At 45.0% G+C, this 21,910-nt stretch overlaps 1 protein-coding gene across 1 annotated transcript in view; it reads left to right on the forward strand.

The window, feature by feature from the left end:
- Nucleotides 1-2,143: 2,143 nt before the first annotated feature.
- Nucleotides 2,144-21,910, forward strand: part of tma16 (translation machinery associated 16 homolog) — a 55,416-nt gene continuing 35,649 nt past the window's right edge. The window contains exons 1-2 of the mRNA XM_060832861.1: nt 2,144-2,176; nt 16,661-16,770. Coding sequence (XP_060688844.1) covers nt 2,174-2,176; nt 16,661-16,770 — 113 coding nt within the window. The 5' untranslated portion in view covers nt 2,144-2,173. The remainder of the gene's footprint in view (nt 2,177-16,660; nt 16,771-21,910) is intronic.

Below are 21,910 nucleotides of genomic sequence, written 5' to 3' on the forward strand. Positions count from 1 at the left end.
CTCCCCATCATAATCTCCCCCCTCATCATCTCCCCCATCATCATCTCCCCCCCACCATCTGCTCCCCCCTCATCATAATCTCCCCCCATCATCATCATCTCCCCCATCATCATCATCTCCCCCCATCATCATCTCCCCCATCATCTCCCCCATCATCATCTCCCCCACATCATCATCTCCCCTCCATCATCATCTCCCCCCCATCATCTCTCCCCTCATCATCATCTACCCCTCATCATCATCTCCCCCCCCTCATCATCATCATCTCCCCCCTCATCATCATCTCCCCCCATCATCATCATCTCCCCTCATCATCATCTCCCCCCATCATCATCATCTCCCCCGATCATCCTCTCCCCCCTCATCATCATCTCCCCCCCTCATCATCATCTCCCCCCTCATCATCCTCTCCCCCTCATCATCATCTACCCCTCATCATCATCTCCCCCCCATCATCATCATCTCCCACATCATCATCTCCCCCCATCATCATCATCTCCCCCCCTCATCATCATCTCCCCCCTCATCATCTCCCCCCTCGTCATCCTCTCCCCCATCATCATCTCCCCCCCATCATCATCTCCCCCCATCATCTCCACCTCATCATCATCTCCCCCCCGCATCATCATCTCCCCCCATCATCATCTCCCCCTCATCATCATCTTCCCCAACATCATCATCTCCCCCCTCATCATCTCCCCCATCATCATCTCCCCCCATTCATCATCATCTGCCCCCCTCATCATCCCCCAACCATCATTATCATCTCCCCCCTCATCATCATCATCTCCCTCCATCATCATCTCCCCCATCATCATCTCCCCCCATCATCATCATCTCCCCCACATCATCATCTCCCCCATCATCATCTCCCCCCATCATAATCTCCCCCCTCATCATCTCCCCCATCATCATCTCCCCCCCACCATCTGCTCCCCCCTCATCATAATCTCCCCCCATCATCATCATCTCCCCCATCATCATCATCTCCCCCCATCATCATCTCCCCCACATCATCTCCCCCATCATCATCTCCCCCACATCATCATCTCCCCTCCATCATCATCTCCCCCCCATCATCTCTCCCCTCATCATCATCTACCCCTCATCATCATCTCCCCCTCATCATCATCATCTCCCCCCTCATCATCATCTCCCCCCATCATCATCATCTCCCCTCATCATCATCTCCCCCCATCATCATCATCTCCCCCGATCATCCTCTCCCCCCTCATCATCATCTCCCCCCCTCATCATCATCTCCCCCCCTCATCATCCTCTCCCCCTCATCATCATCTACCCCTCATCATCATCTCCCCCCCATCATCATCATCTCCCACATCATCATCTCCCCCCATCATCATCATCTCCCCCCCTCATCATCATCTCCCCCCTCATCATCTCCCCCCTCGTCATCCTCTCCCCCATCATCATCTCCCCCCCATCATCATCTCCCCCCATCATCTCCACCTCATCATCATCTCCCCCCCGCATCATCATCTCCCCCCATCATCATCTCCACCTCATCATCATCTCCCCCCCGCATCATCATCTCCCCCCTCATCATCTCCCCCATCATCATCTCCCCCCATTCATCATCATCTGCCCCCCTCATCATCCCCCAACCATCATTATCATCTCCCCCCTCATCATCATCATCTCCCTCCATCATCATCTCCCCCATCATCATCTCCCCCCATCATCATCATCTCCCCCACATCATCATCTCCCCCATCATCATCTCCCCCCATCATAATCTCCCCCCTCATCATCTCCCCCATCATCATCTCCCCCACATCATCATCTCCCCCCCATCATCATCTCCCCCATCATCATCTCCCCCCCATCATCTCCCCCATCATCATCTCTCCCCTCATCATCATCTACCCCTCATCATCATCTCCCCCCCATCATCATCATCTCCCCCCCATCATCATCTCCCCCTCATCATCATCTCCCCCCACATCATCATCTCCCCCCCACCATCTGCTCCCCCCTCATCATAATCTCCCCCATCATCATCATCTCCCCCCCATCATCATCTCCCCCCCCCCCATCATCATCTCCCCCCGACCCCGGAACCCACTGACGGGCCGTTGATGTCGGGGGACGGCAGGACGGAAAGGGACAGCGCACACGTCCTTCCGGCGGATATACCGTCAGCGGCTTCACCATGGTGAGTGTGTGCTGGGCGGCGGAGTGTGGAGAGTGGGGGGGATGACAGGCGGCTGTGGGGGAGCCGGGCACTCCTTCCCGCCCCCTCACTGCCTGTAGTGTAGTGTAGAGTGGAGCGGAGCGGTACCGTATGGCAGTGGCGCGGAGTACTATACTGTGCTGTGCTGCGGCAGCGGTGTGTGGTGACGGTTATCTCCACATTGTGATTACAGACACAGACACAGCTCGGGAACTACACTCCAACTCCAACAGATATCACAGCCCCACCCTGTCCCACCGGCCAGCACACGGCCCATACACCTCCAAACCCTGCCTCTTCATAATACACTCTCAAGTGTTCCAATTGTACCAGCCTCCACCACTTCCTCTGGCAGCTCATTCCATACACACACCACCCTCTGTGTGAAAAAGCTGCCCCTTAGGTCTCTCTTACCCCTCTCCCCCTAAACCTATGCCCTCTAGATTTAGATTTTAGATTAGATTTACAGTGTGGAAACAGGCCCTTCGGCCCAACAAGTCCACACCGACCCGCCGAAGCGCAACCCACCCATACCCCTACATTTACCCCTTACCTAATACTACGGGCAATTTAGCATGACCAATTCACCTGACCCGCACATCTTTGGACGGTGGGAGGAAACCGGAGCACCCGGAGGGGACCCACGCAGACACGGGGAGAACGTGCAAACTCCACACAGTCAGTCGCCTGAGGCGGGAATTGAACCCAGGTCCCTGGCGCTGTGAGGCAGCAGTGCTAACCACTGTGCCACCGTGCCACCGTGCCGTCTAGTTCTGGACTCCCCCACACCAGGGAAAATACTTTGCCTATTTATCCTATCCACATCCCTCATGATTTTATAAATCTCTATAAACATTAACTTCTGATGCTCCAGGGAAAATAGCACCAGTCTTTTCTGATTTTCCCTATAGCTTAAATCCTGGAACCCTGATAACGCACTTCTAATTGTTTTCTGAATCCTTTCAAGTTTCACAAGGGGTTCTGTAGCATGCTTCCTATACCAGACAGATCGGAATTCCAATCGTGGTCTAATCAATATCCTGTACAGCCATAACATGACCTATCAACCTGTTTACTCAATGCATTAACCAACAAAGGAAAGCATACCCACTACCTTCTTCACTATCCTATCTCCACTTTCAAGGAACTATGAACCTGCACTCCAAAGTCTCTTTGTTCAGCAACACAGCCCAGGATCTCACAGTGAAGTGTGTAAATCTTGCCCAGATTTGCCTCTCTAAAATGCAGCCACCTCACGTTTATCTAAATTAAACTTCACCTGCCACTCCTCAACCCACTGGTCCTTCTGATCAAGATCCCGTGGTACTCTGAGATAACCTTAGTGAGTTTTGAGAAGATTTGTAGCTCACGTTGAGGTTCTGGATGTAAGTTTGCTCACTGAGCTGGAAGGTTTGTTTTCAGACATTTCATCTTACATTGTGAGATAACCTTTGCTCACACTACTACCTCCACTACCAGCCTCTACTTTTGAGCTAGTTCTCCCTCTATTCTGTATCTTACTGTTTTGCAAATAATCTGAAATCACTTTTTGGATCCTGATCTTCCACCAACATAAACAGCTTTTTCTTCCTACTTTGTGCTGACTGCTCATGACTTTGAATATCTAATATTGAGTTGTAGGGATTTTATGGTACATAAAGATGTTCAAAGTTTGTGCGAAGATTTGTAGCTCGGGTGCTCATTGTTGTGGTTCTGTTCGCCGAGCTGGGAGTTTTTGTTGCAAACGTTTCGTCCCCTTTCTAGGTGACACCTTCAGTGCTTGGGAGCACTCCCAAGCACTGAAGATGTCACCTAGAAAGGGGACGAAACGTTTGCAACAAAAACTCCCAGCTCGGCAAACAGAACCACAACAACATAAAGGTATCTTTTGACCTATAGTGTCAGTGCAGATCATCATAGCATTACGGCATAGAAACAGACCCTTCGGTCTGCACCGTTCATGCTGAACATAATCCCAAACTAAACTAGTTCCACTTGCATTCTCCTAGCCCATATCCCTCCAAATCTTTCCTATTCATTCACAAATGTCTTTTAATTGTAATTGTACTCACATCCACCACTTCTGCTGGAAGTTCATTTCACACACGAAGTCCCCCATTCCTAGGGAAAAGATACCTGACATTAACCCTGTCTATACCCCTCATTATTTTATACACTTCTACAAGGTCACCTCTCAGCCTCCTGTACTCCCGTGGGTAAAGTCCCAGCCTTTCTTTATAACTCAAATCTTCTATACCTGGCAGTATCCTGGTAAAAGTTTTCTGAACCTTTTCTAGCTTAATAATATTCTTTCTATAACTGGGTGACCAGAACTGGACACAGTAATCCAGAAGGAGACAGTGAGGTCTGCAGATGCTGGAGATCAGAGTCGAGAGTGTGTTGCAGGAAAAGCACAGCAGGTCAGGCACCATCCGAGGAGCAGGAGAATCAAAGTTTCAGGCATAGGCCTTTCATCAGGATTCCTGATGAAGGGCTCTGGCCTTAAATGTCTATTTTCCTGCTCCTCGGATGCTGCCTGACCTGCTGTGCTTTTCCTGCAACACACTCTCAACAGTAATCCAGAAGACATCTCACCAATGTCCTGTACAACCTCCACATGACTTCCCAACTCCTATTCTCTAAGGACTGAGCAGTGAAGACAAGCATATTGAATGCCTTTTTAATTGTCCTGTCTCTGTGATGCAAAATTCATGGAAATATGCACCTGAACCCCTAGGTCTCTGTTCTAAAACGTTATCCAAGGCCCTAGCGTTAATTATATAAGCCCTATCCTTGTTTGTTGTACCAAAATACAATATCTTGCATTTATCCAGATTGAAATCCATATGCCATTATTCACTCCATTGACCCATTTGATCAAGATCTCTTTGTAATCTTAGAAAACCTTCTTCACTGTCTACAATGTTACCAACGTTGTCATCATCTGCAACTTACTAATGATGCCTTCTGTATTCTCATCCAAATCAATTATTCAAATAGCAAACTAAAGAGGACCCAGGTATATCAATCCATCTGTTGCAGTCCCGTTTTCCAGTATTTGGCTTGTATGTCACGGAAGTTCAAGAGTTCAACTTAATAACTCTGAAACATTCTGAAGATTCCTGCCTTGGGTACTCTTTCAGGGAGTGATTTCCAGGTTCCCACTATCCTCTGCATGAGAACACTCTACCCGAAAAGCCCCTGTCAATCTCCTCTTTATCTTAAAGCTATGGCACTTGGTTATTAACCCCTGTCCTCAGAAATTTGTACTCCTCCGTCACATCCTCACTGATTTTATTGAGTTTTTTCAGGGGCTGATCAAGACAATTGATGCTGCCTACATGGATTTCAGCAAAGCCTTTGACAAGGTCCCTCAGGGCAGACCAGTACAAAAGGTGAAGTGACATGGAATCAGGGGTGAGCTAGCAAGACCGGTACGGAACTGGCTTCGTCATAGGAGACAGAGGGTAGTGGTGGAAGGATGCTTTTTGGAATGGAGCATTGTTACTAGTAATGTTACACTGGGATCAGTACTGGGTCCTCTGCTGTTTGTGATCTGCATAGGTGAATTGGAGGGACATGTAGCTGGTCTAATTAATAAGTTTGCAGATGATACCAAGTTTGGTGATGTTCTAGATAGTGAGGAGGATTGTCAGAGGATACAACAGGATAGAGATCAGTTGCAGGCAGAAAAATGGCAAATGGAGATTAACCCGGACAAATGTGGGGTGAGCATTTTGGAAGGTCAAATACAGGTAGCAATTTTATAGTGACTGGCAGAACCCTGAGGAGTAGGGATCTAGGTGTGTAGGTCCACAAATCACTGAAGGTGGGAGTGCAGGTAGATAAGGTGGTAAATAAGGCTTATGGTATGTTTGCCTTAATTGGAAGGGGCATTGAGTATAAGGATACAGAAGTTATGCTGCAGCTTTATCGAACGTTAGGCAGGCCACACTTGGAATATTCCGTACAGTTCTGGTCACCACTCTACCAGAAAGTTATGGATGCTTTGGAGAGGGTACAGAAAGGCTGACCGGGATTTTTGCTATGAAAAATGTTGGCTCGACTGGGTTTGTTTTCACTGGAGGTTGTGGGGCAACCTAATAGAAGTTTATAAGCTTGTGATTGAATACAGGAAGATGCGAGAGGGGAAGTTTAAAAGAGATGTACGAGGCAAATATTTCACACAAAGGGTGGTGAGTGCCTGGGACATTGCCAGAGAGACAGTGGTGGATGCAGACACAGTAGCAGCATTCAAGAAAGACCTGAACAAATACATGAATAGGAAGGGAGTAGAGGGATTCAGATCCTGAAAGTCAAGACAGTTTCAGTATGGAAGGGCAAAATATGGCAGTGCTGGCTTTGAGGCCGAAGGGCCTGTTCCGGTGCTGTATCCCATTCCCCAGCCTCATCCACCCCAAGGGAAACAACCCCATCCTATATTGTCTACTCATAGCTGAATCACTCTAGCCCAGACAATATCCTGGTGAATCTTCCACACCCTTTAAGTGTCATCACAACCAGAACTGCACACAATACCAAAACTCGAAATTGCTGGAAAAGCTCAGTAAGTCTGGCAGTATCTGTGCAGAGAAGTTAGATTTAACATTTCGGGTCCCTTCCTCGGAATTGATGGTATGTTGGAAAATGTTAGTTTATATGCAGAAGATGGGGGGGGGGGAGGGGGTAAGGGGTAAACGATAGGCGGGGTTAAAGCTGAAAGAGAGAGGAAACCAGTTAGACAGATGACAGAGAGGATAACAATCTGGCTAGAAGGGTGAATAGCTATTAATGGAACAGCTGGGAGCTAACAATGGGTTGTGTGTAATAGCCAATTATATGTGAATAAGGCCTGATGTGTAGGGGTTGGGATAAGGACATGGGACACCTCAAGACCTAGAGTTATTGAACTCGATATTGGGTCCAGAGGGCTGCAGGGTCCCCAAACAGAAATGAGGCGCTGTTCTTGCAGCTTGTGTTGAGCTTCGCTGGAGACAGAGATGTTGGCCAGGAAACAGGGTGGTGTGTTAGAGTGGCAGGCAGCTGGAAGCTCAGGGTCTTTTTTATGGACAGAACATGGGTGTTCTGAGGAGTAGTCACCAAGTCTACGCTTCTTTTCCCCAATGTAGAGAAGACCACATTGTGAGCAATTTATGAAGTAGACTAGATTGTGTAAAGTGCAGGTAAAGTGTTTGGGCTCTTGGATACTGGGCAGGGAGGAAGTAAACAAACAGGTACCACACCTTCTGCAGTTGCAGGGGGAGGCACTCTGAGACTGGGGTGGGGGTGTGTGTGTTGGGAGTGGAGAAAGAGTGGACTAGGGTGTGTTGGTGGGTACAGTTTCTATACAAGGGTGTGGAGGGGAATATGTTTTGGTGGCACCTCACTAGATGTAGCAGAAATGGTGGCAGGTGTTACAGGTGGGAAGAGACTGGTAAGGACGGAAGTGTGGGAGGTCGATCAGACCTGGCTGAGGGCTCTGTCAACAACTGTTGGGAACTCCTCAGTTGAGGAAGGAGGTGGGACATTTCGGAGGCTCCCTTGTGGAAGTTGGTCAGAGCAGATGTGACGGTGACAGAGGAACTGGGAGAATGGGATTTGCCTGTTCGGGAAGCAGGGTGCTGAGGATGTGTAGTCGAGGTAACTGGGAGTTGGTGGGCCGGTGGGTGTGGGTGGCTAGCCTATCCCCAGAAATGGAAACAGATGTCAAGGGTGGGAAGGGAGGAGTCCGAGATGGACCAGGTGAAAGCGAGTCCATGTTCTTCCTACTTAAATGAATCACAACACACTTCTCTGCGTTAAATTTCATCCACCGCTTGTTCACCTGTTCCAATAAGCTGTCCTTTTAAAGTTCTAAACAGTCTTTGTCAGAATTCACAATATTTCAAAGTTTAGTATCATTTGCAAATGTTGAAATTGCCTGCTTTATGCTAAGATCTGGAGCAAGGGTCCTAACACTAACCTCTGGCTATCCACTGTAAGTCTTCCTCCAGTCTGAAGAACTGTACACCTCCACTCTCCCTTTCTTGTATTGATGTTGCCACTCTCCATTTTATATCAGGAGTTTTGTTTTTGCTCATAGACCTGTGCTGCACTTGATTAGATGTGTTTTGGAAGCCCTTATATGCAACATCAGCAGCTTTGTCCTCATCCAGTCTCTTTGTTACCTCATCAAAGGTTTCTGTCTGTTAAATATAAATTTGCTCCAACCTTTCTTCTTGTATTACTAGTCATGGCTGGGCAAGAACAGCTTCCAGCACCTGGTGTTGTCATTTTTGATTAGCTGACCTGCCAAGTGGGTGGCACGGTGGCTCAGTGGTTAGCACTGCTGCCTCACAGCACCAGGGTCCCAGGTTCGATTCCAGCCTCAGGCAACTGTCTGTGAGGAGTTTGCACATTCTCCCCGTGTCTGCGTGGGTTTCCTCCGGGTGCTCCGGTTTCCTCCCACAGTCCAAAGATGTGCAGGTTAGGCGAATTGGCCATGTAGTGCAAGGTGCATTAGTCAGAGGGAAATGGATCAGTGTGGACTGGTTTGGCCGAAGGGCCTGTTTCCACACTGTAGTGAAGCTAATTGCTAAATTGCCCGTAGTGTTAGGTAAGGGGTAAATGTAGGGGTATGGGTGGGTTGAGCTTCGGCGGGTCGGTGTGGACTGGTTGGGCCGAAGGGCCTGTTTCCACACTGTAAGTAATCTAATCTAATCTAACTTGAATTCTAAATGCTAATGGCATGGAGAAAACAGAAATGTAATTGTCATCGGGAACAGTATAGTCAGGGGAATAGATATTGTTCTCTATGGACAGGATCAAAGGTCCCAAAGGCTGCATTGCTTGCCTGGTGACCAGTTTCAGCATATTTCATCTGGACTGCAAAGGAACTTGGGAGTGAGAGGGAAAGGATCCAACATGGGATAAAATTAGGTTTATTGTCACATGCTCAAATGAGTGCAGTGTAAGGTTTACAATGTTGCCACTTATGACACCTTCTTAGTTACAAAGATATCTCTACAGGGTTTTAGGAATAAATTACAAAATTAAAGAAATAAAAAGTTCTGCATTATGGTCCTGTGCACCATCTTGGCTACAAGGTACTTAGGAACAAATTGAAAAAAAACAGTTCTCTCATCTTCCCTCCAGCTCCCACTCTCATTCACTCATGGAGCAAGAATTTCAAACCTGTTAGACAAATCCGAGGTCTGAGGCTCCTTCAGCGCTACCTCCTGGATTCCTCTACCTTGCTTGTAGTCGCATCCTTCTGTGCTGACCACTGAACTCAAGGTTTAAAATCTGATTGAAGATTTGTAGCTCGGGTATCCGTTGTTGTGGTTCTGCTCGCCGAGCTGGAAGTTTTTGCTGCAAACGTTTCGTTCCCTGGCTAGGGAACATCATCAGTGCTGTTGGAGCCTCGTGTGAAGCGCAGCTTTGATGTTTCTTCCGGTATTTATATTGATTTGTTCTTGCCGCTTCTGGGTGTCAGTTTCAGCTGCAGTGATTTGTATGTGGGGTCCAGGTCGATGTGTCTGTTTATGGATGTTCTTGCCGTTTCCGGGTGTCAGTTTCAGCTGTAGTGGTTTGTGTATGGGGTCCAGGTCAATGTGTCTGTTGATGGAGTTTGGGGATGAATGCCATGCTTCTAGGAATTCTCTGGCTGTTCTCTGTCTGGCTTGTCCTATGATAGTGGTGTTTTCCCAGTCAAATTCATGTTGCTGGTTGTCTGAGTGTATGGCTACTAGGGATAGCTGGTCGTGTCGTTTTGTGGCTAGCTGATGTTCATGGATGCGGATTGTTAGCTGTCTTCCTGTTTGTCCTATATAGTGTTTTGTGCAGTCCTTGCATGGTATTTTGTAAACTACGTTAGTTTGGCTCATGCTGGGTATTGGGTCCTTTGTTCTAGTGAGTTGTTGTCTGAGCGTGGATGTTGGCTTGTGTGCTGTTATGAGTCCTAAGGGTCGCAGTAGTCTGGCTGTCAGTTCTGAGACACTCCTGACGTATGGTAGAGTGGCTAGTCCTTTTGGTTGTGGCATGTCCTCGTTCCTCGGTCTATCTCTTAGGCATCTGGTGATAAAGTTGCGTGGGTATCCGTTTTTGGCGAATACCTTGTATAGGTGTTCCTCTTCCTCTTTTCGCAGTTCTGGTGTACTGCAGTGTGTTGTGGCCCTTTTGAATAGTGTCCTGATGCAGCTTCGTTTGTGTGTGTTGGGGTGGTTACTTTCATAGTTTAGGACTTGGTCTGTGTGTGTTGGTTTCCTGTGTATCCTTGTGGTGAATTCTCCGTTGGGTGTTCTCTGTACTATCACGTCTAGGAATGGGAGTTGGCTATCCTTTTCTTCTTCTCGTGTGAATCGGATTCCTGTGAGTGTGGCGTTGATGATTCGGTGTGTTTTTTCTATATCTGTGTTTTTGATGATTACAAAGGTGTCATCAACATATCTGATCCAGAGTTTGGGTTGGATTTGTGGTAGGGCTGTATGTTCTAACCTTTGCATAACTGCCTCTGCTATGAGTCCCGAGATTGGTGATCCCATGGGTGTTCCGTTGATTTGTTCGTATATCTGATTGTTGAATGTAAAGTGTGTGGTGAGGCACAGGTCCAGTAGTTTAAGTATGCCGTCCTTGTTGATAGGTTCGGAATACACACATAGACAAAGAAGAAACCTTGGTATCATTCGACGTGACGGCACTGTTCACTTCAATTGACAAAACCCTAGCCAGAGAAACAATAGCCAACCTACTGGACATACATAACAGAACACAGGAGGCCGAACCTATCAACAAGGACGGCATACTTAAACTCGGGACTCATAGCAGAGTCCTATTCCTAGACGTGTTAGTAGAGAGAACACCCAACGGAGAATTCATCACAAGGGTACACAGGAAACCAACACACACAGACCAAGTCCTAAACTATGAAAGTAACCACCCCAACACACACAAACGAAGCTGCATCAGGACACTATTCAAAAGGGCCACAACACACTGCAGTACACTAGAACTGCGAAAAGAGGAAGAGGAACATCTATACAAGGTATTCGCCAAAAGCGGATACCCACGCAACTTTATCACCAGATGCCTAAGAGATAGACTGAGGAACGAGGACATGCCACAACCAAAAGGACTAGCCACTCTACCATACGTCAGGAGCGTCTCAGAACTGACAGCCAGACTACTGCGACCCTTAGGACTCATAACAGCACACAAGCCAACATCCACGCTCAGACAACAACTCACTAGAACAAAGGACCCAATACCCAGCATGAGCCAAACTAACATAGTTTACAAAATACCATGCAAGGACTGCACAAAACACTATATAGGACAAACAGGAAGACAGCTAACAATCCGCATCCATGAACATCAGCTAGCCACAAAACGACACGACCAGCTATCTCTAGTAGCCATACACTCAGACAACCAGCAACATGAATTTGACTGGGAAAACACCACTATCATAGGACAAGCCAGACAGAGAACAGCCAGAGAATTCCTAGAAGCATGGCATTCATCCCCAAACTCCATCAACAGACACATTGACCTGGACCCCATATACAAACCACTACAGCTGAAACTGACACCCGGAAACGGCAAGAACATCCATCAACAGACACATCGACCTGGACCCCACATACAAATCACTGCAGCTGAAACTGACACCCGGAAGCGGCAAGAACAAACCACTATAAATACCAGAAGAAACATCACAGCAGCGCTTCACAGGAGGCTCCAATAGCACTGATGATGTTCCCTAGCCAGGGAACGAAACGTTTGCAGCAAAAACTTCCAGCTCGGCGAGCAGAACCACATGAACTCAACGTAGTTAATCTGCCTCCTAAAACACAGAATCCAGGTAACTCTCCCCATCGTTAATGTGTTGCAGCATTCGAAGTTCAGAATCATAAACTCTGAGCTGCAGTTCCTCAAACAACCTGCATTTGGTCCAATGGTTACAATGAACCATATTGAGGTCCACCACCTCCCATATCATGCAGGCACATTACATTAGCTAGCTCTGCATCTCTATTTTATTTACTTAGTTTCTAATTTGTGTTTTTTAAAAATTTCATACTGGTTATTTTGTTTGTAATCTGTAAATATTTCTCTTGCCGTTCAGTCTGAAAGTAATCTATAATAATACATGGTCTAATGGCAGTGATTACTAAACGGTGAAGTGCAGTTTTCCTGCAATGTTTGTGCCGGGCCCTGATCCTAGGTTTCAACTTATAAAAATACACCTTGTAAACTGTGAACTAAAAAGCACTTCTCTCCCTCTGCACCGAATTTCCAAAGCCCCTGAACTATACACTCACTCGGGATGTATCTAACCCTGGATGTGATATCTCCTTCCTGTTCATGCAAAGGTCTTTACCTTTGTATAGTTATTTTATAAACCTGATTGTTTAATATGTTATATTACATTGTAAAACCTAAGACATAATAATTGAAAATGGTGTACAGAAAACTTTGAGAAAAACTTGCCAGTTACTTATGATCTGAGTATGATCTCAACTGAGGCCAATGTGTCCTGGGCCATATTCTTTCTGCAGAGGCCAATGGGAAATGGCACCAAATGTGGAACTCTCGTATCAAAGCTGCTGGATGCCACAAGGTGAAAAGTCACACGACACCAGGTTATGGTCCAATAGGATGAGGCAATGGTCTCATGATATTATTGCTGGCCTATTAATCCACAGACCCAGATAATGTTCAGAGGACCCAGGGTTGAATCCTGCCATGGCAGATGGTGGAATTTGAATTCAGTAAATATCTGGAATGAAGAACCTATGATGACCACGAATCCATTGTCAATTGTTGGAAAAACCCATCTGGTTCACTAATGTCCTTTAGTGAAGGAAGCTGCCATCTTTACCTGGTCTGGTTTACACGTGACTCCAGACCCATGGCAATGTGGTTGACTCTTCACTACCCTCTGGGCAATTAGGGACAGGCAATAAATATTGGCCTAGCCAGCGACACCCTCATCCCATGAATGAATAATTTGGTTTATTTGAAATCACAAGCTTTCAGAGTGATGAAGGAGCAGCGCTAAAGCCTATTTCTAGAAACATCCAGAAGTATCAATGGCTTGGACTCTTGGTGTTTAATGTAACACAAGAATATAACATGTTCTGAATTCAGACAAGAGTAACCAAAGCTTTGGAGCACGGGAATTAAACTTCCACTGCTGCCTCCATGTTAGAACCAGAGACACTTGAAGGGCCACACTCAAAACCCCTGCCCCAACTCTCCTTGTAGCAGGGTGGATCAGCCATTCTCCTTCGCCTCTTGCTTGTGCTTGTAGTAGCTGCTATGTGATGGCTTTGCCTAACAGCAATCTAATTGTCAGCTTCAGTCCATGCTTTCATTAATCTGGCAAAATCTTTCACTCGTCTCTTAATTGGTGCTCAAATAGTTCACCGTATAATTGCATTAATGTTTATTTCATGGGACCTGGGCGCCTTTGGCAAGATTTAAAACTTGTTGTCCATTTCTAATTGGCCTTGAACTGAGTGGCTTGTCTTTTCAGAGGGCATTTAGGAGTCATTGGAGTCATAGAGATGTACAGCACGAACCTGGGAACTATAGGCTGGTGAACCAGACATCGGTGGTGGGCAAATTGTTGAAGGGAATCCTGAGGGATAGGATTTACATGTATTTGGAAAGGCAACGACTGATTAGGGATAGTCAGCATGGCTTTGTGCATGGGAAAACATGTCTCACAAATTTGATTGAGCTTTTGAAACAAGTAACACAGAGGATTGATAAGGCATAGCGGTGGACGTGATCTATACAGACTTCAGTAAGGCGCTCGACAAGACTTCTCATGGTAGACTAGTTAGCAAGGTTAGATCACATAGAATACAGGCCATTTGGATCCAGAACTGGCTTGAAGAAGCCAGAAGAACTGGTAGATGACAGAGGGTGGTGGTGGAAGGTTGCTTTTCAGACCAGAGGCCTGTGACCAGTGGTGTGCCACAAGAATCGGTGCTGGGTCCTTACTTTTCATCAGTTATATAAATGATTTGAATGTGAATATAGAAGGTATAGTTAGTTTGTGTAAGGATGACCGGTTTCTTTCCTAATGGGCGTTAATGAAGCAGACTTTTTAACAACGAGTGATTAGCTTCATGTTTACCATTCAAAGAATCATAGAGATGTACAACACGGAAACAGACCTTTCAGTCCAACTTGTCCATGCTGACCAGATATCCCAACCCAATCTAGTTCCACCTGCCAGCAGCCAACCCTCCAAACCCTTCCTATTCATATACCCATCCAGATATCTTTTAAATGTTGCAATTGTACCAGCCCCCACCATTTCCTCTGGCAGCTCATTCCATGCACATACCAGCTTCTGCTTGAAAAAGTTGCTCCTTAGGTCTCTTTTATATCTTTCCCCTCTCACCCTAAACCTATACCCTCTAGTTCTGGACTCCCGATCCCAGGGAAAAGACTTTGTCTATTTATCCTATCCATGCCTCTCATAATGTTGTAAACCTCTATAAGGTCACCCCTCAGCCACCGACACTCCAGGGAAAATAGCCTCAGCTTATTCAGCCCACTCCCTACATCTCAAATCCTCCAACCCTGGTCACATCCTTGTATATCTTCTCTGAACCCCTTTCAAGTTTCACTGATGGGAAGGAGACCAGAATTGCACGCAATATTCCAACAGTGGCCTAACCAATGTCCTGTACAGCTGCAATGTGACCTCCCAACTCCTGTACTCAATACTCTGACCAATAAAGGAAAGCATACCAAACGCTTCTTCACTATCCTATCTACCTGCGACTCCACTTTCAAGGAACTATGAATCTGCACTTCAATGTCTCTTGTTCAGCAACACTCCCCAGGACCTTACCATTAAGTGTATAAGTCCTGCTAAGATTTGCTTTCCCAAAATGCAGCACCTCACTTTATCTAAATTAGACTCCATCTGCCACTTCTCAGCCATTTGGCCCATCTGGTCAAGATCCCATTGTAATCTGAGGTAACCTTCTTCACTGTTCACTACACCTCCAATTTTGGTGTCATGTGTAAACTTACTAACTGTACCTCTTATGCTCGCATCCACATCATTTATATAAATGAAGTAGTGGACCCTGCACTGATCCTTGAGGTACTCCACTGGTCACAGGCCTCCAGACTGAAAACCAACTCTCCACCACCACCCTCTGTCTTCTACCTTTGACCTAGTTCTGTATCCAAATGGCTAGTTCTCCCTGTATTCCATGAGATCTAACCTTGCTAACCAGTCTCCCATGAGGAATCTTTTCGAATGCATTACTGAAAACCATATAGGTCACATCTGCCACTTTGCCCTCATCAATTCTCTTTGTTATTTCTTCAAAAAACTCAATCAATGAGACCTGATTTCTCTCACACAAAGCCATGTTGACTATCCTTAATCAGTCCTTCCCTCTTCAAATAAATGTACATCCTGTCCCTCAGGATTCCCTCCAACAACTTGCCCACCAGCGGCGTCCATTCCTGAAACAACTTGGCATTCCAGACTTTTGTTAATAATGACATGAAAATTTTGCCAGGTGCGATGCTGGGACATTAACCCATGTCATCAGATCATGGACATTGGCTCCTTCTGAATTATGAGGTTAACGACATGCACAGCACCACCATTTCCCTCTCACTGCTTTGTGTTGCTACCTTCTCTGAATTGGTCATCTTGAATGTTCTTGGAGAACTCAAGAATTTAAAAGATGAATGATGATTAATTTTCCTTTGAAATCACGTCTCGTGATAAACTGGCTGGCAGCTCCAGGCGGGTCACTGGGGTATTAAAAACAAGGCAGAACGTGGCTGAAGGAGAGAGACGTTTATAGGGGGACTGCCCGGCTTGTTGAGTTCCATTTTTTTTCCTTTGCCTGCTACTATTTGTAATGTGGCCTGGAGAGACCCACCGAGGGAGAGAAGTGATTGTTGTCAGTTGCTGATGAAAAAGAGCTGCAATGTTTTCAGTGCTGAAGTATTACATTAGCTTAAAAAGTAAATTAATTGGAATTTCATTAGTGTTGTGTAAAACTACTTATTTGCAGAATGAGTAACCTGTTTGTATTTGCTTTGTGGTTAATCATTCTATTTTGTTGCTTCCAACTAAACAATGAGACAGATATATTTTAGCTGTAATTACTCTTTCACAACCAGTTAATTGTTTTGAATTTTGCTGTATCTTCTTGCACTGTGCATCATTGTAAATGGTGTCATCCAGTATGCACAGTATGACCAATACATTGTCTGATTGTAATAACAAGAGCTTTCTTTTCTGGCTGATGTACGATAAAGCAATCGTACAAGTTATCACGACACGATGTTGAGTTTATGCAGAAGATCTGATCCGATTATAGTCTGTTCGGCATACGAAATACCTCCTAAATTGAGGACTCGAAATGAACCTCACAGTTCTTGAGTGAGTTGAAATATCATTGCTAACTTAAAGTATTTTTTGTGTTTTTATAGCCTAAAGCACCAAAGGCTAAGAAAGGGCCAGAGCATAAAGTTATCCATCCGTACAGTAGGAAGGCTGCTCAGATGGTTCGGGAAACACACAAACACGAAAGAAAGGACAAGTATGTAATTGTGTGGTGTTGAAGTCATTAAGAGATTGTTATGTGAAACACTAGTAAGCATTTTTAAATATCAAATGTGTTTTTCCTAGTTTCTCCTTCATATGTGGGACTGTTCATCAGTAACTTAACTGTCATGCTGAAAATTGGGTACCTTATCTATACCAAAACTGCTGTTGATGCTGGGCATGTTAAAGTTTATCATGCAAAATTATTGAGAGAAGGTATCTTGTGTTTGTCTATGGAATTTTATCTGAAAGATATTATCTTAGTTAGAAAAAGCAATCCCTTGACCTTTCATTAGTCTTTTAAAGGACTCGGACAAGACATTTCCGAGAAATGAAGCAAAGAATAACTGTCATCTTTTTGAGTTGAAACAGACGCAGTATGTGCACATGCTCTTTCTCCCTGTATATTGAAATATGTAGCTACCAGTATGTGCAAGTACACCATACTGCAAATCAGTTGTCGCGTTAATTTTTTAAATGTCAGGATTATTGTTTGACTGTCAGGGAGTCAATGGCCTCGTGGTATGATCGCTGGACTGTTAATCCAGAGACTCAGCTAACGTTCTGGAGACCCGAGTTCGAGTCCTGCCATGGTAGATGGTGGAATTTGAATTCAGTTTAAAAATCTAGTCTAATGGTGACCAAGAATCCACCGTCGGTAGTCTGGGAAAGCTCATCTGGTTCACTAATGTCCTTTGGAAAAGAAAACTGCCATCCTTACCTGGTTTGGCCGACGTGTGACTCCAGACCCACAGCGGTGTAGCTGATTTTCAATGGTGCTCTAGGCAATTAAGAATTGGCAATAAATGCCACCTAGCTAGCGATGCCTTCATCCCATGAATGAATAAGGAGAAACAAATTTAGCAAATGTTGTCCAGTAACAGAATCAAAACTAATGTTAGATGCTTTGTCACTAGTTTTGCAATGATGGTCTGGTTGGCTACAGTCAGTACCTGTGGCTAATGAATGTTGAAGATGGTGGGTCAAGTCTAAATCCGTGAAGCTACTTTGTCCTGGATGCTGTCAAGCTGCTTGACTGTTGGAGCTGCATTTATCCATGCAAGTTATTCCACTATATGTCTGACTTGTGGATAGTGGACAGGCTTTGAGTAGATTGGCCATGAGTACGTCACCTCAGAACCCCTGGTCTCTGTATTGAGATCATCACTTTAAGTTCTCCTTTTCCAGTTTGCAATTAAAAGCTGAAGTTGAGAATTGACCTTTGAACTGCAGCTTGTTTTCCAAACAGACCAACAGACAGATGAGTGCTGTTGGGAACAGACCTGGGAAGATCATGCAGGTTAAGTACTGCTGTAAGGAAACTGTAGGTGATTCATAGAGTCCCTCCAGTGTGAAAGCGGCCATTTGGTCTATCAAGTCTGCACTGACCTTCCGAAGAGCATTGCACTTCGACCCAGGCCCCATCATATCCCTGTAACCTGCATATACCATGGCTGGTCCACCTAGCCTAACCCAACCCTGGATATTATGGGGCAATTTAACATGGCCAATCTACCTAACCTGTCCATCTTTGGAATGTGGGAAGAAATTGGAGGACCTGGTGGAAACCCACACAGAAGAAGAGGAAGAATATGCAAACTCTACACTGATAAGTCACCTCAGGCTGGAATTGAACTCCAGCCCTTGACACTGTGAGGCAGCAGTGCTAACCACTGAATCACCTTGCCACCCGTGACAGATTCAACACTGAAACGTTGCTATTGTTGTATTTCCAGCTTAATCCCTTCTGCAGTTTAAAAACTTTGGTTACATTGCTTCCCTTTAAGCTGCAGAGACTGTGCCACAGAATCTCCAGAATTTTGGAAGATGATAAGCATTGCTTCAAATGGTCAGCTTTAATACCCTGGGATGTAGATTCTCAAGTCCTGGATGTTTAGACCATTATACCATAAGACATAGGAGCAGAAATTAGGCCATTCATCCCATCAAGTCTGCTCTTCCATTCAATCATGGCTGAGAAGTTTCTCAAACCCATTCTCCCACTTTCTCCCTGTAACCCTTGAACCCCTTGCTTCTCAAGAACCTATCTATCTCAGTCTTCAATATACTCAATGACCTAGCCTCCACAATGTTCTGTGGCAATGAATTCCATAGATTCACCACTCTCTGGCTGAAGAAGTTTCTCCTCATCTCTGTTCTAAAAGGTCTCTCCTTTATTTTAAGGCTATGCCCTCGGTTCCTAGTCTCTCCTACCAATGGAAACTTATGGCCAGTTCATTCAGTATTCTGTATGTTTCAGTTTGATCTCCCCTTGTCCTTCTAAACTTCATCAATTATAAATCCAGGGCCCTCAGACTGTTAAGCTCATATGTTAAGTATTTCATTCCTGGGACCATTCTCATGAACCTTCTCTGAACATGCTCCAGGGTCAGTGCATCCTTCCTGAGATATGGGGCTCAAAACTGTGCGCAGTACTCCAAATGTGGTCAGACTAGAGCCTTTTTGAGCCTCAGAAGTACATCCCTACTTTTATATTCAGGTCCTCTCAAAACAAATGCAAAGATTACATTTGCCTTCCTAAATACTAACTCAACCTGGACTAGAACTCCCCAAGACTCTTTGCACTTCAGACTTCTGAATCTTCTCCCCATTTAGAAAGTAGTGCATGCCTCTGTTTTTCCCTACCAAAGTGCATGACCTCACACTTTCCCACATTGGACTCCATCTGCCACTTCTTTGCCCACTCTCTTAACCTGTCCAAACCTTCTGCAGCCTCCCTGCCTCCTCGATGCTACCTGTTGTTAGCTTCCAGTCTGTTAATATCTCCACTACTTGTTTTAACCAATAGGAATCTCCATCACTATCCCTTTCTGAATAGGCCTTCTCCAGGAATGATTTGTATCTGCTGTGAAGTTATTAAATTGTTGTGCTATTTCCTTTTCTGTTTTCAATTTTCCAGCTTCAGACTACATCTGTGCTAATCCTCTTACCTATGTAGTTTTACATACTATTTGAAGTTTGCTTTTATGTTTCATGCAAGTATATTCTCATTTCTGTATTCCCCTCTTAATCAATGTCTTGGTGTTCTTTTGCTCAGCCATAAACTACTCCCAGTTCACAGGCTTGCAGATTTTTCTAGCAATGTTTTGTGTCTCTGCTTTAGATCTAATGTTGTCCTCAATTTTGTTTGTTAGCCGTGGTTGGGCCACTTCTGTTTTAATTTTGGACCTGAAAGGAACATACAACCGTTGCAATGCATGCAATTGTTCCATAATTATTAGCAATTGTCAATGATGGCACTGTAATGAGTTTAGCCAATCTATGGCAGCCAAATCGCACCTCCTACCTTGGCAGTTTAGTTTTGTTTAGATTTAGGAACCAGGCTGTGGATTAGACTACTTGAATTTCTATCCATTGAATGTTATGGCCCATTCTTCCTGAAAGGAACTTGCACAAGATTATTATTAAGCTCTTTGCATCCCAAAACAAACAATCTGGGAAAGCTTGTTCCCTCATTGATTGCTGAATGTACTTGGCTAATTACCCTCCAGGAATTCATAAGTGGTATGCCCAGTCTATCGGTAGATTAAGACACCTCTGATTGTAACACCCTTATATGCTTCTCTAATTTCCCATTTAATGCCACCCTCTACTGTTTTGAGACAAGGTCTAGTCATGTTTCACACCCCTCATGTAAAATCCAGACTAACTCTATATTTAGCTTTTTGTTCCTTCCTTCCTTTCTCACCATTGTACTGATTGCATTCTTATTAACAATGCCACCCCATCTCCATTCATTTTGTCCTTCCTAAATACTGAATACTCTTGGATATTCAGTTCTCAGCCTGGGCATCTCTCAGACACGTTTCTGTAATTGCAATTATATCGTACCAGTTTCCAACTATTTGCACTGTTCATTTATTCATCTTATTGTGAGTGGCCTGGTATTTGGACGTGGTGTCTTTTTAGATTTTTTTTTCGTTTTAAACAGCGTTTTTTGCATTATGGGCCTATCTGCTCTTGTTTACTGTGCCTTCACTTCTAGCTTTCATTTCTTTCTTTGTACCCTTGCTAAAATTTCTCACTCAGGTTCTCATCAACCTGCCACTGTAGCTTAATCTTTTAATCTGTCAGTTTAAAAAATTTTTAAAATATAAAATGCTGTTAGAGTCATAGAGATGTACAGCACAGAAACAGACCCTTTGGTCTAACCTGTCCATGTCAACCAGATATCCCAACCCAATCTAGTCCCACCTGCCAGCACCCGGCCCATATCCCTCCAAATCCTTCCTATTCATATACCCATCCAAATGCCTTTTAAATGTTGCAATTGTACCAGCCTCCACCACTTCCTCTGGCAGCTCAATCCATACATTTACCACTCTGTGTGAAAAAGTTGCCCCGTAGGTCTCTTTTATATCTTTTCCCCTCTCACCCTAAACGTATACCCTCTAGTTCTGGACTCCCCCACCCCAGGGAAAAGACTTTGTCTATTTATCCTATCCATGTGCCTCATAATTTTATAAACCTCTATAAGGTCACTCCTCACCCTCCCACGCTCCAGGGAAAACAGACCCAGCCTGTTCAGCCTCTCCCTATAGCTCAAATCCTCCAACCCTGGCAACATCCTTGTAATTCTTTTCTGAACCCTTTCAAGTTTCACAACATCTTTCCGATAGGAAGGAGACCAGAATTGCTTGCAATATTCCAACAGTGGCCTAACCAATGCCATATACAGCTGCAACATGACCTCCCAACTCCTGTACTCAATACCCTGAACAATAAAGGAAAACATATCAAACGCCGCCTTCACTATCCTATCTACCTGCGACTCCACTTTCAAGGAGCTGTGAACCTGCACTCCAAGGTCTCTTTGTCCCTAGGATCTTAACATTAATTAATTTTTTGACAACAATTGGAATCCCTCACATCATTTTGCTTAATCTCAGTCATCCTTAATCACGGAGTCTGTATGGTCAGGGATGCATAAGTGACTTCCCCCAAGTGATGAACTTATACAACAATTTAATTGCAATCATATGCTGTGGACCTTGTATTTGAAGAAACTCAGGGATGGACTAGAGAGGGAAGTAATGAAATCTATGAGAAACTTATCAAGGCCATCATCCCAGTAGAATACTTCCCCTCCCTCTCTCTCTCTCTCTCTCTCTCTC

Source organism: Hemiscyllium ocellatum, chromosome 1, assembly GCF_020745735.1.
Source record: "Hemiscyllium ocellatum isolate sHemOce1 chromosome 1, sHemOce1.pat.X.cur, whole genome shotgun sequence".
Classification (NCBI taxonomy): Eukaryota; Metazoa; Chordata; class Chondrichthyes; order Orectolobiformes; family Hemiscylliidae; genus Hemiscyllium; species Hemiscyllium ocellatum.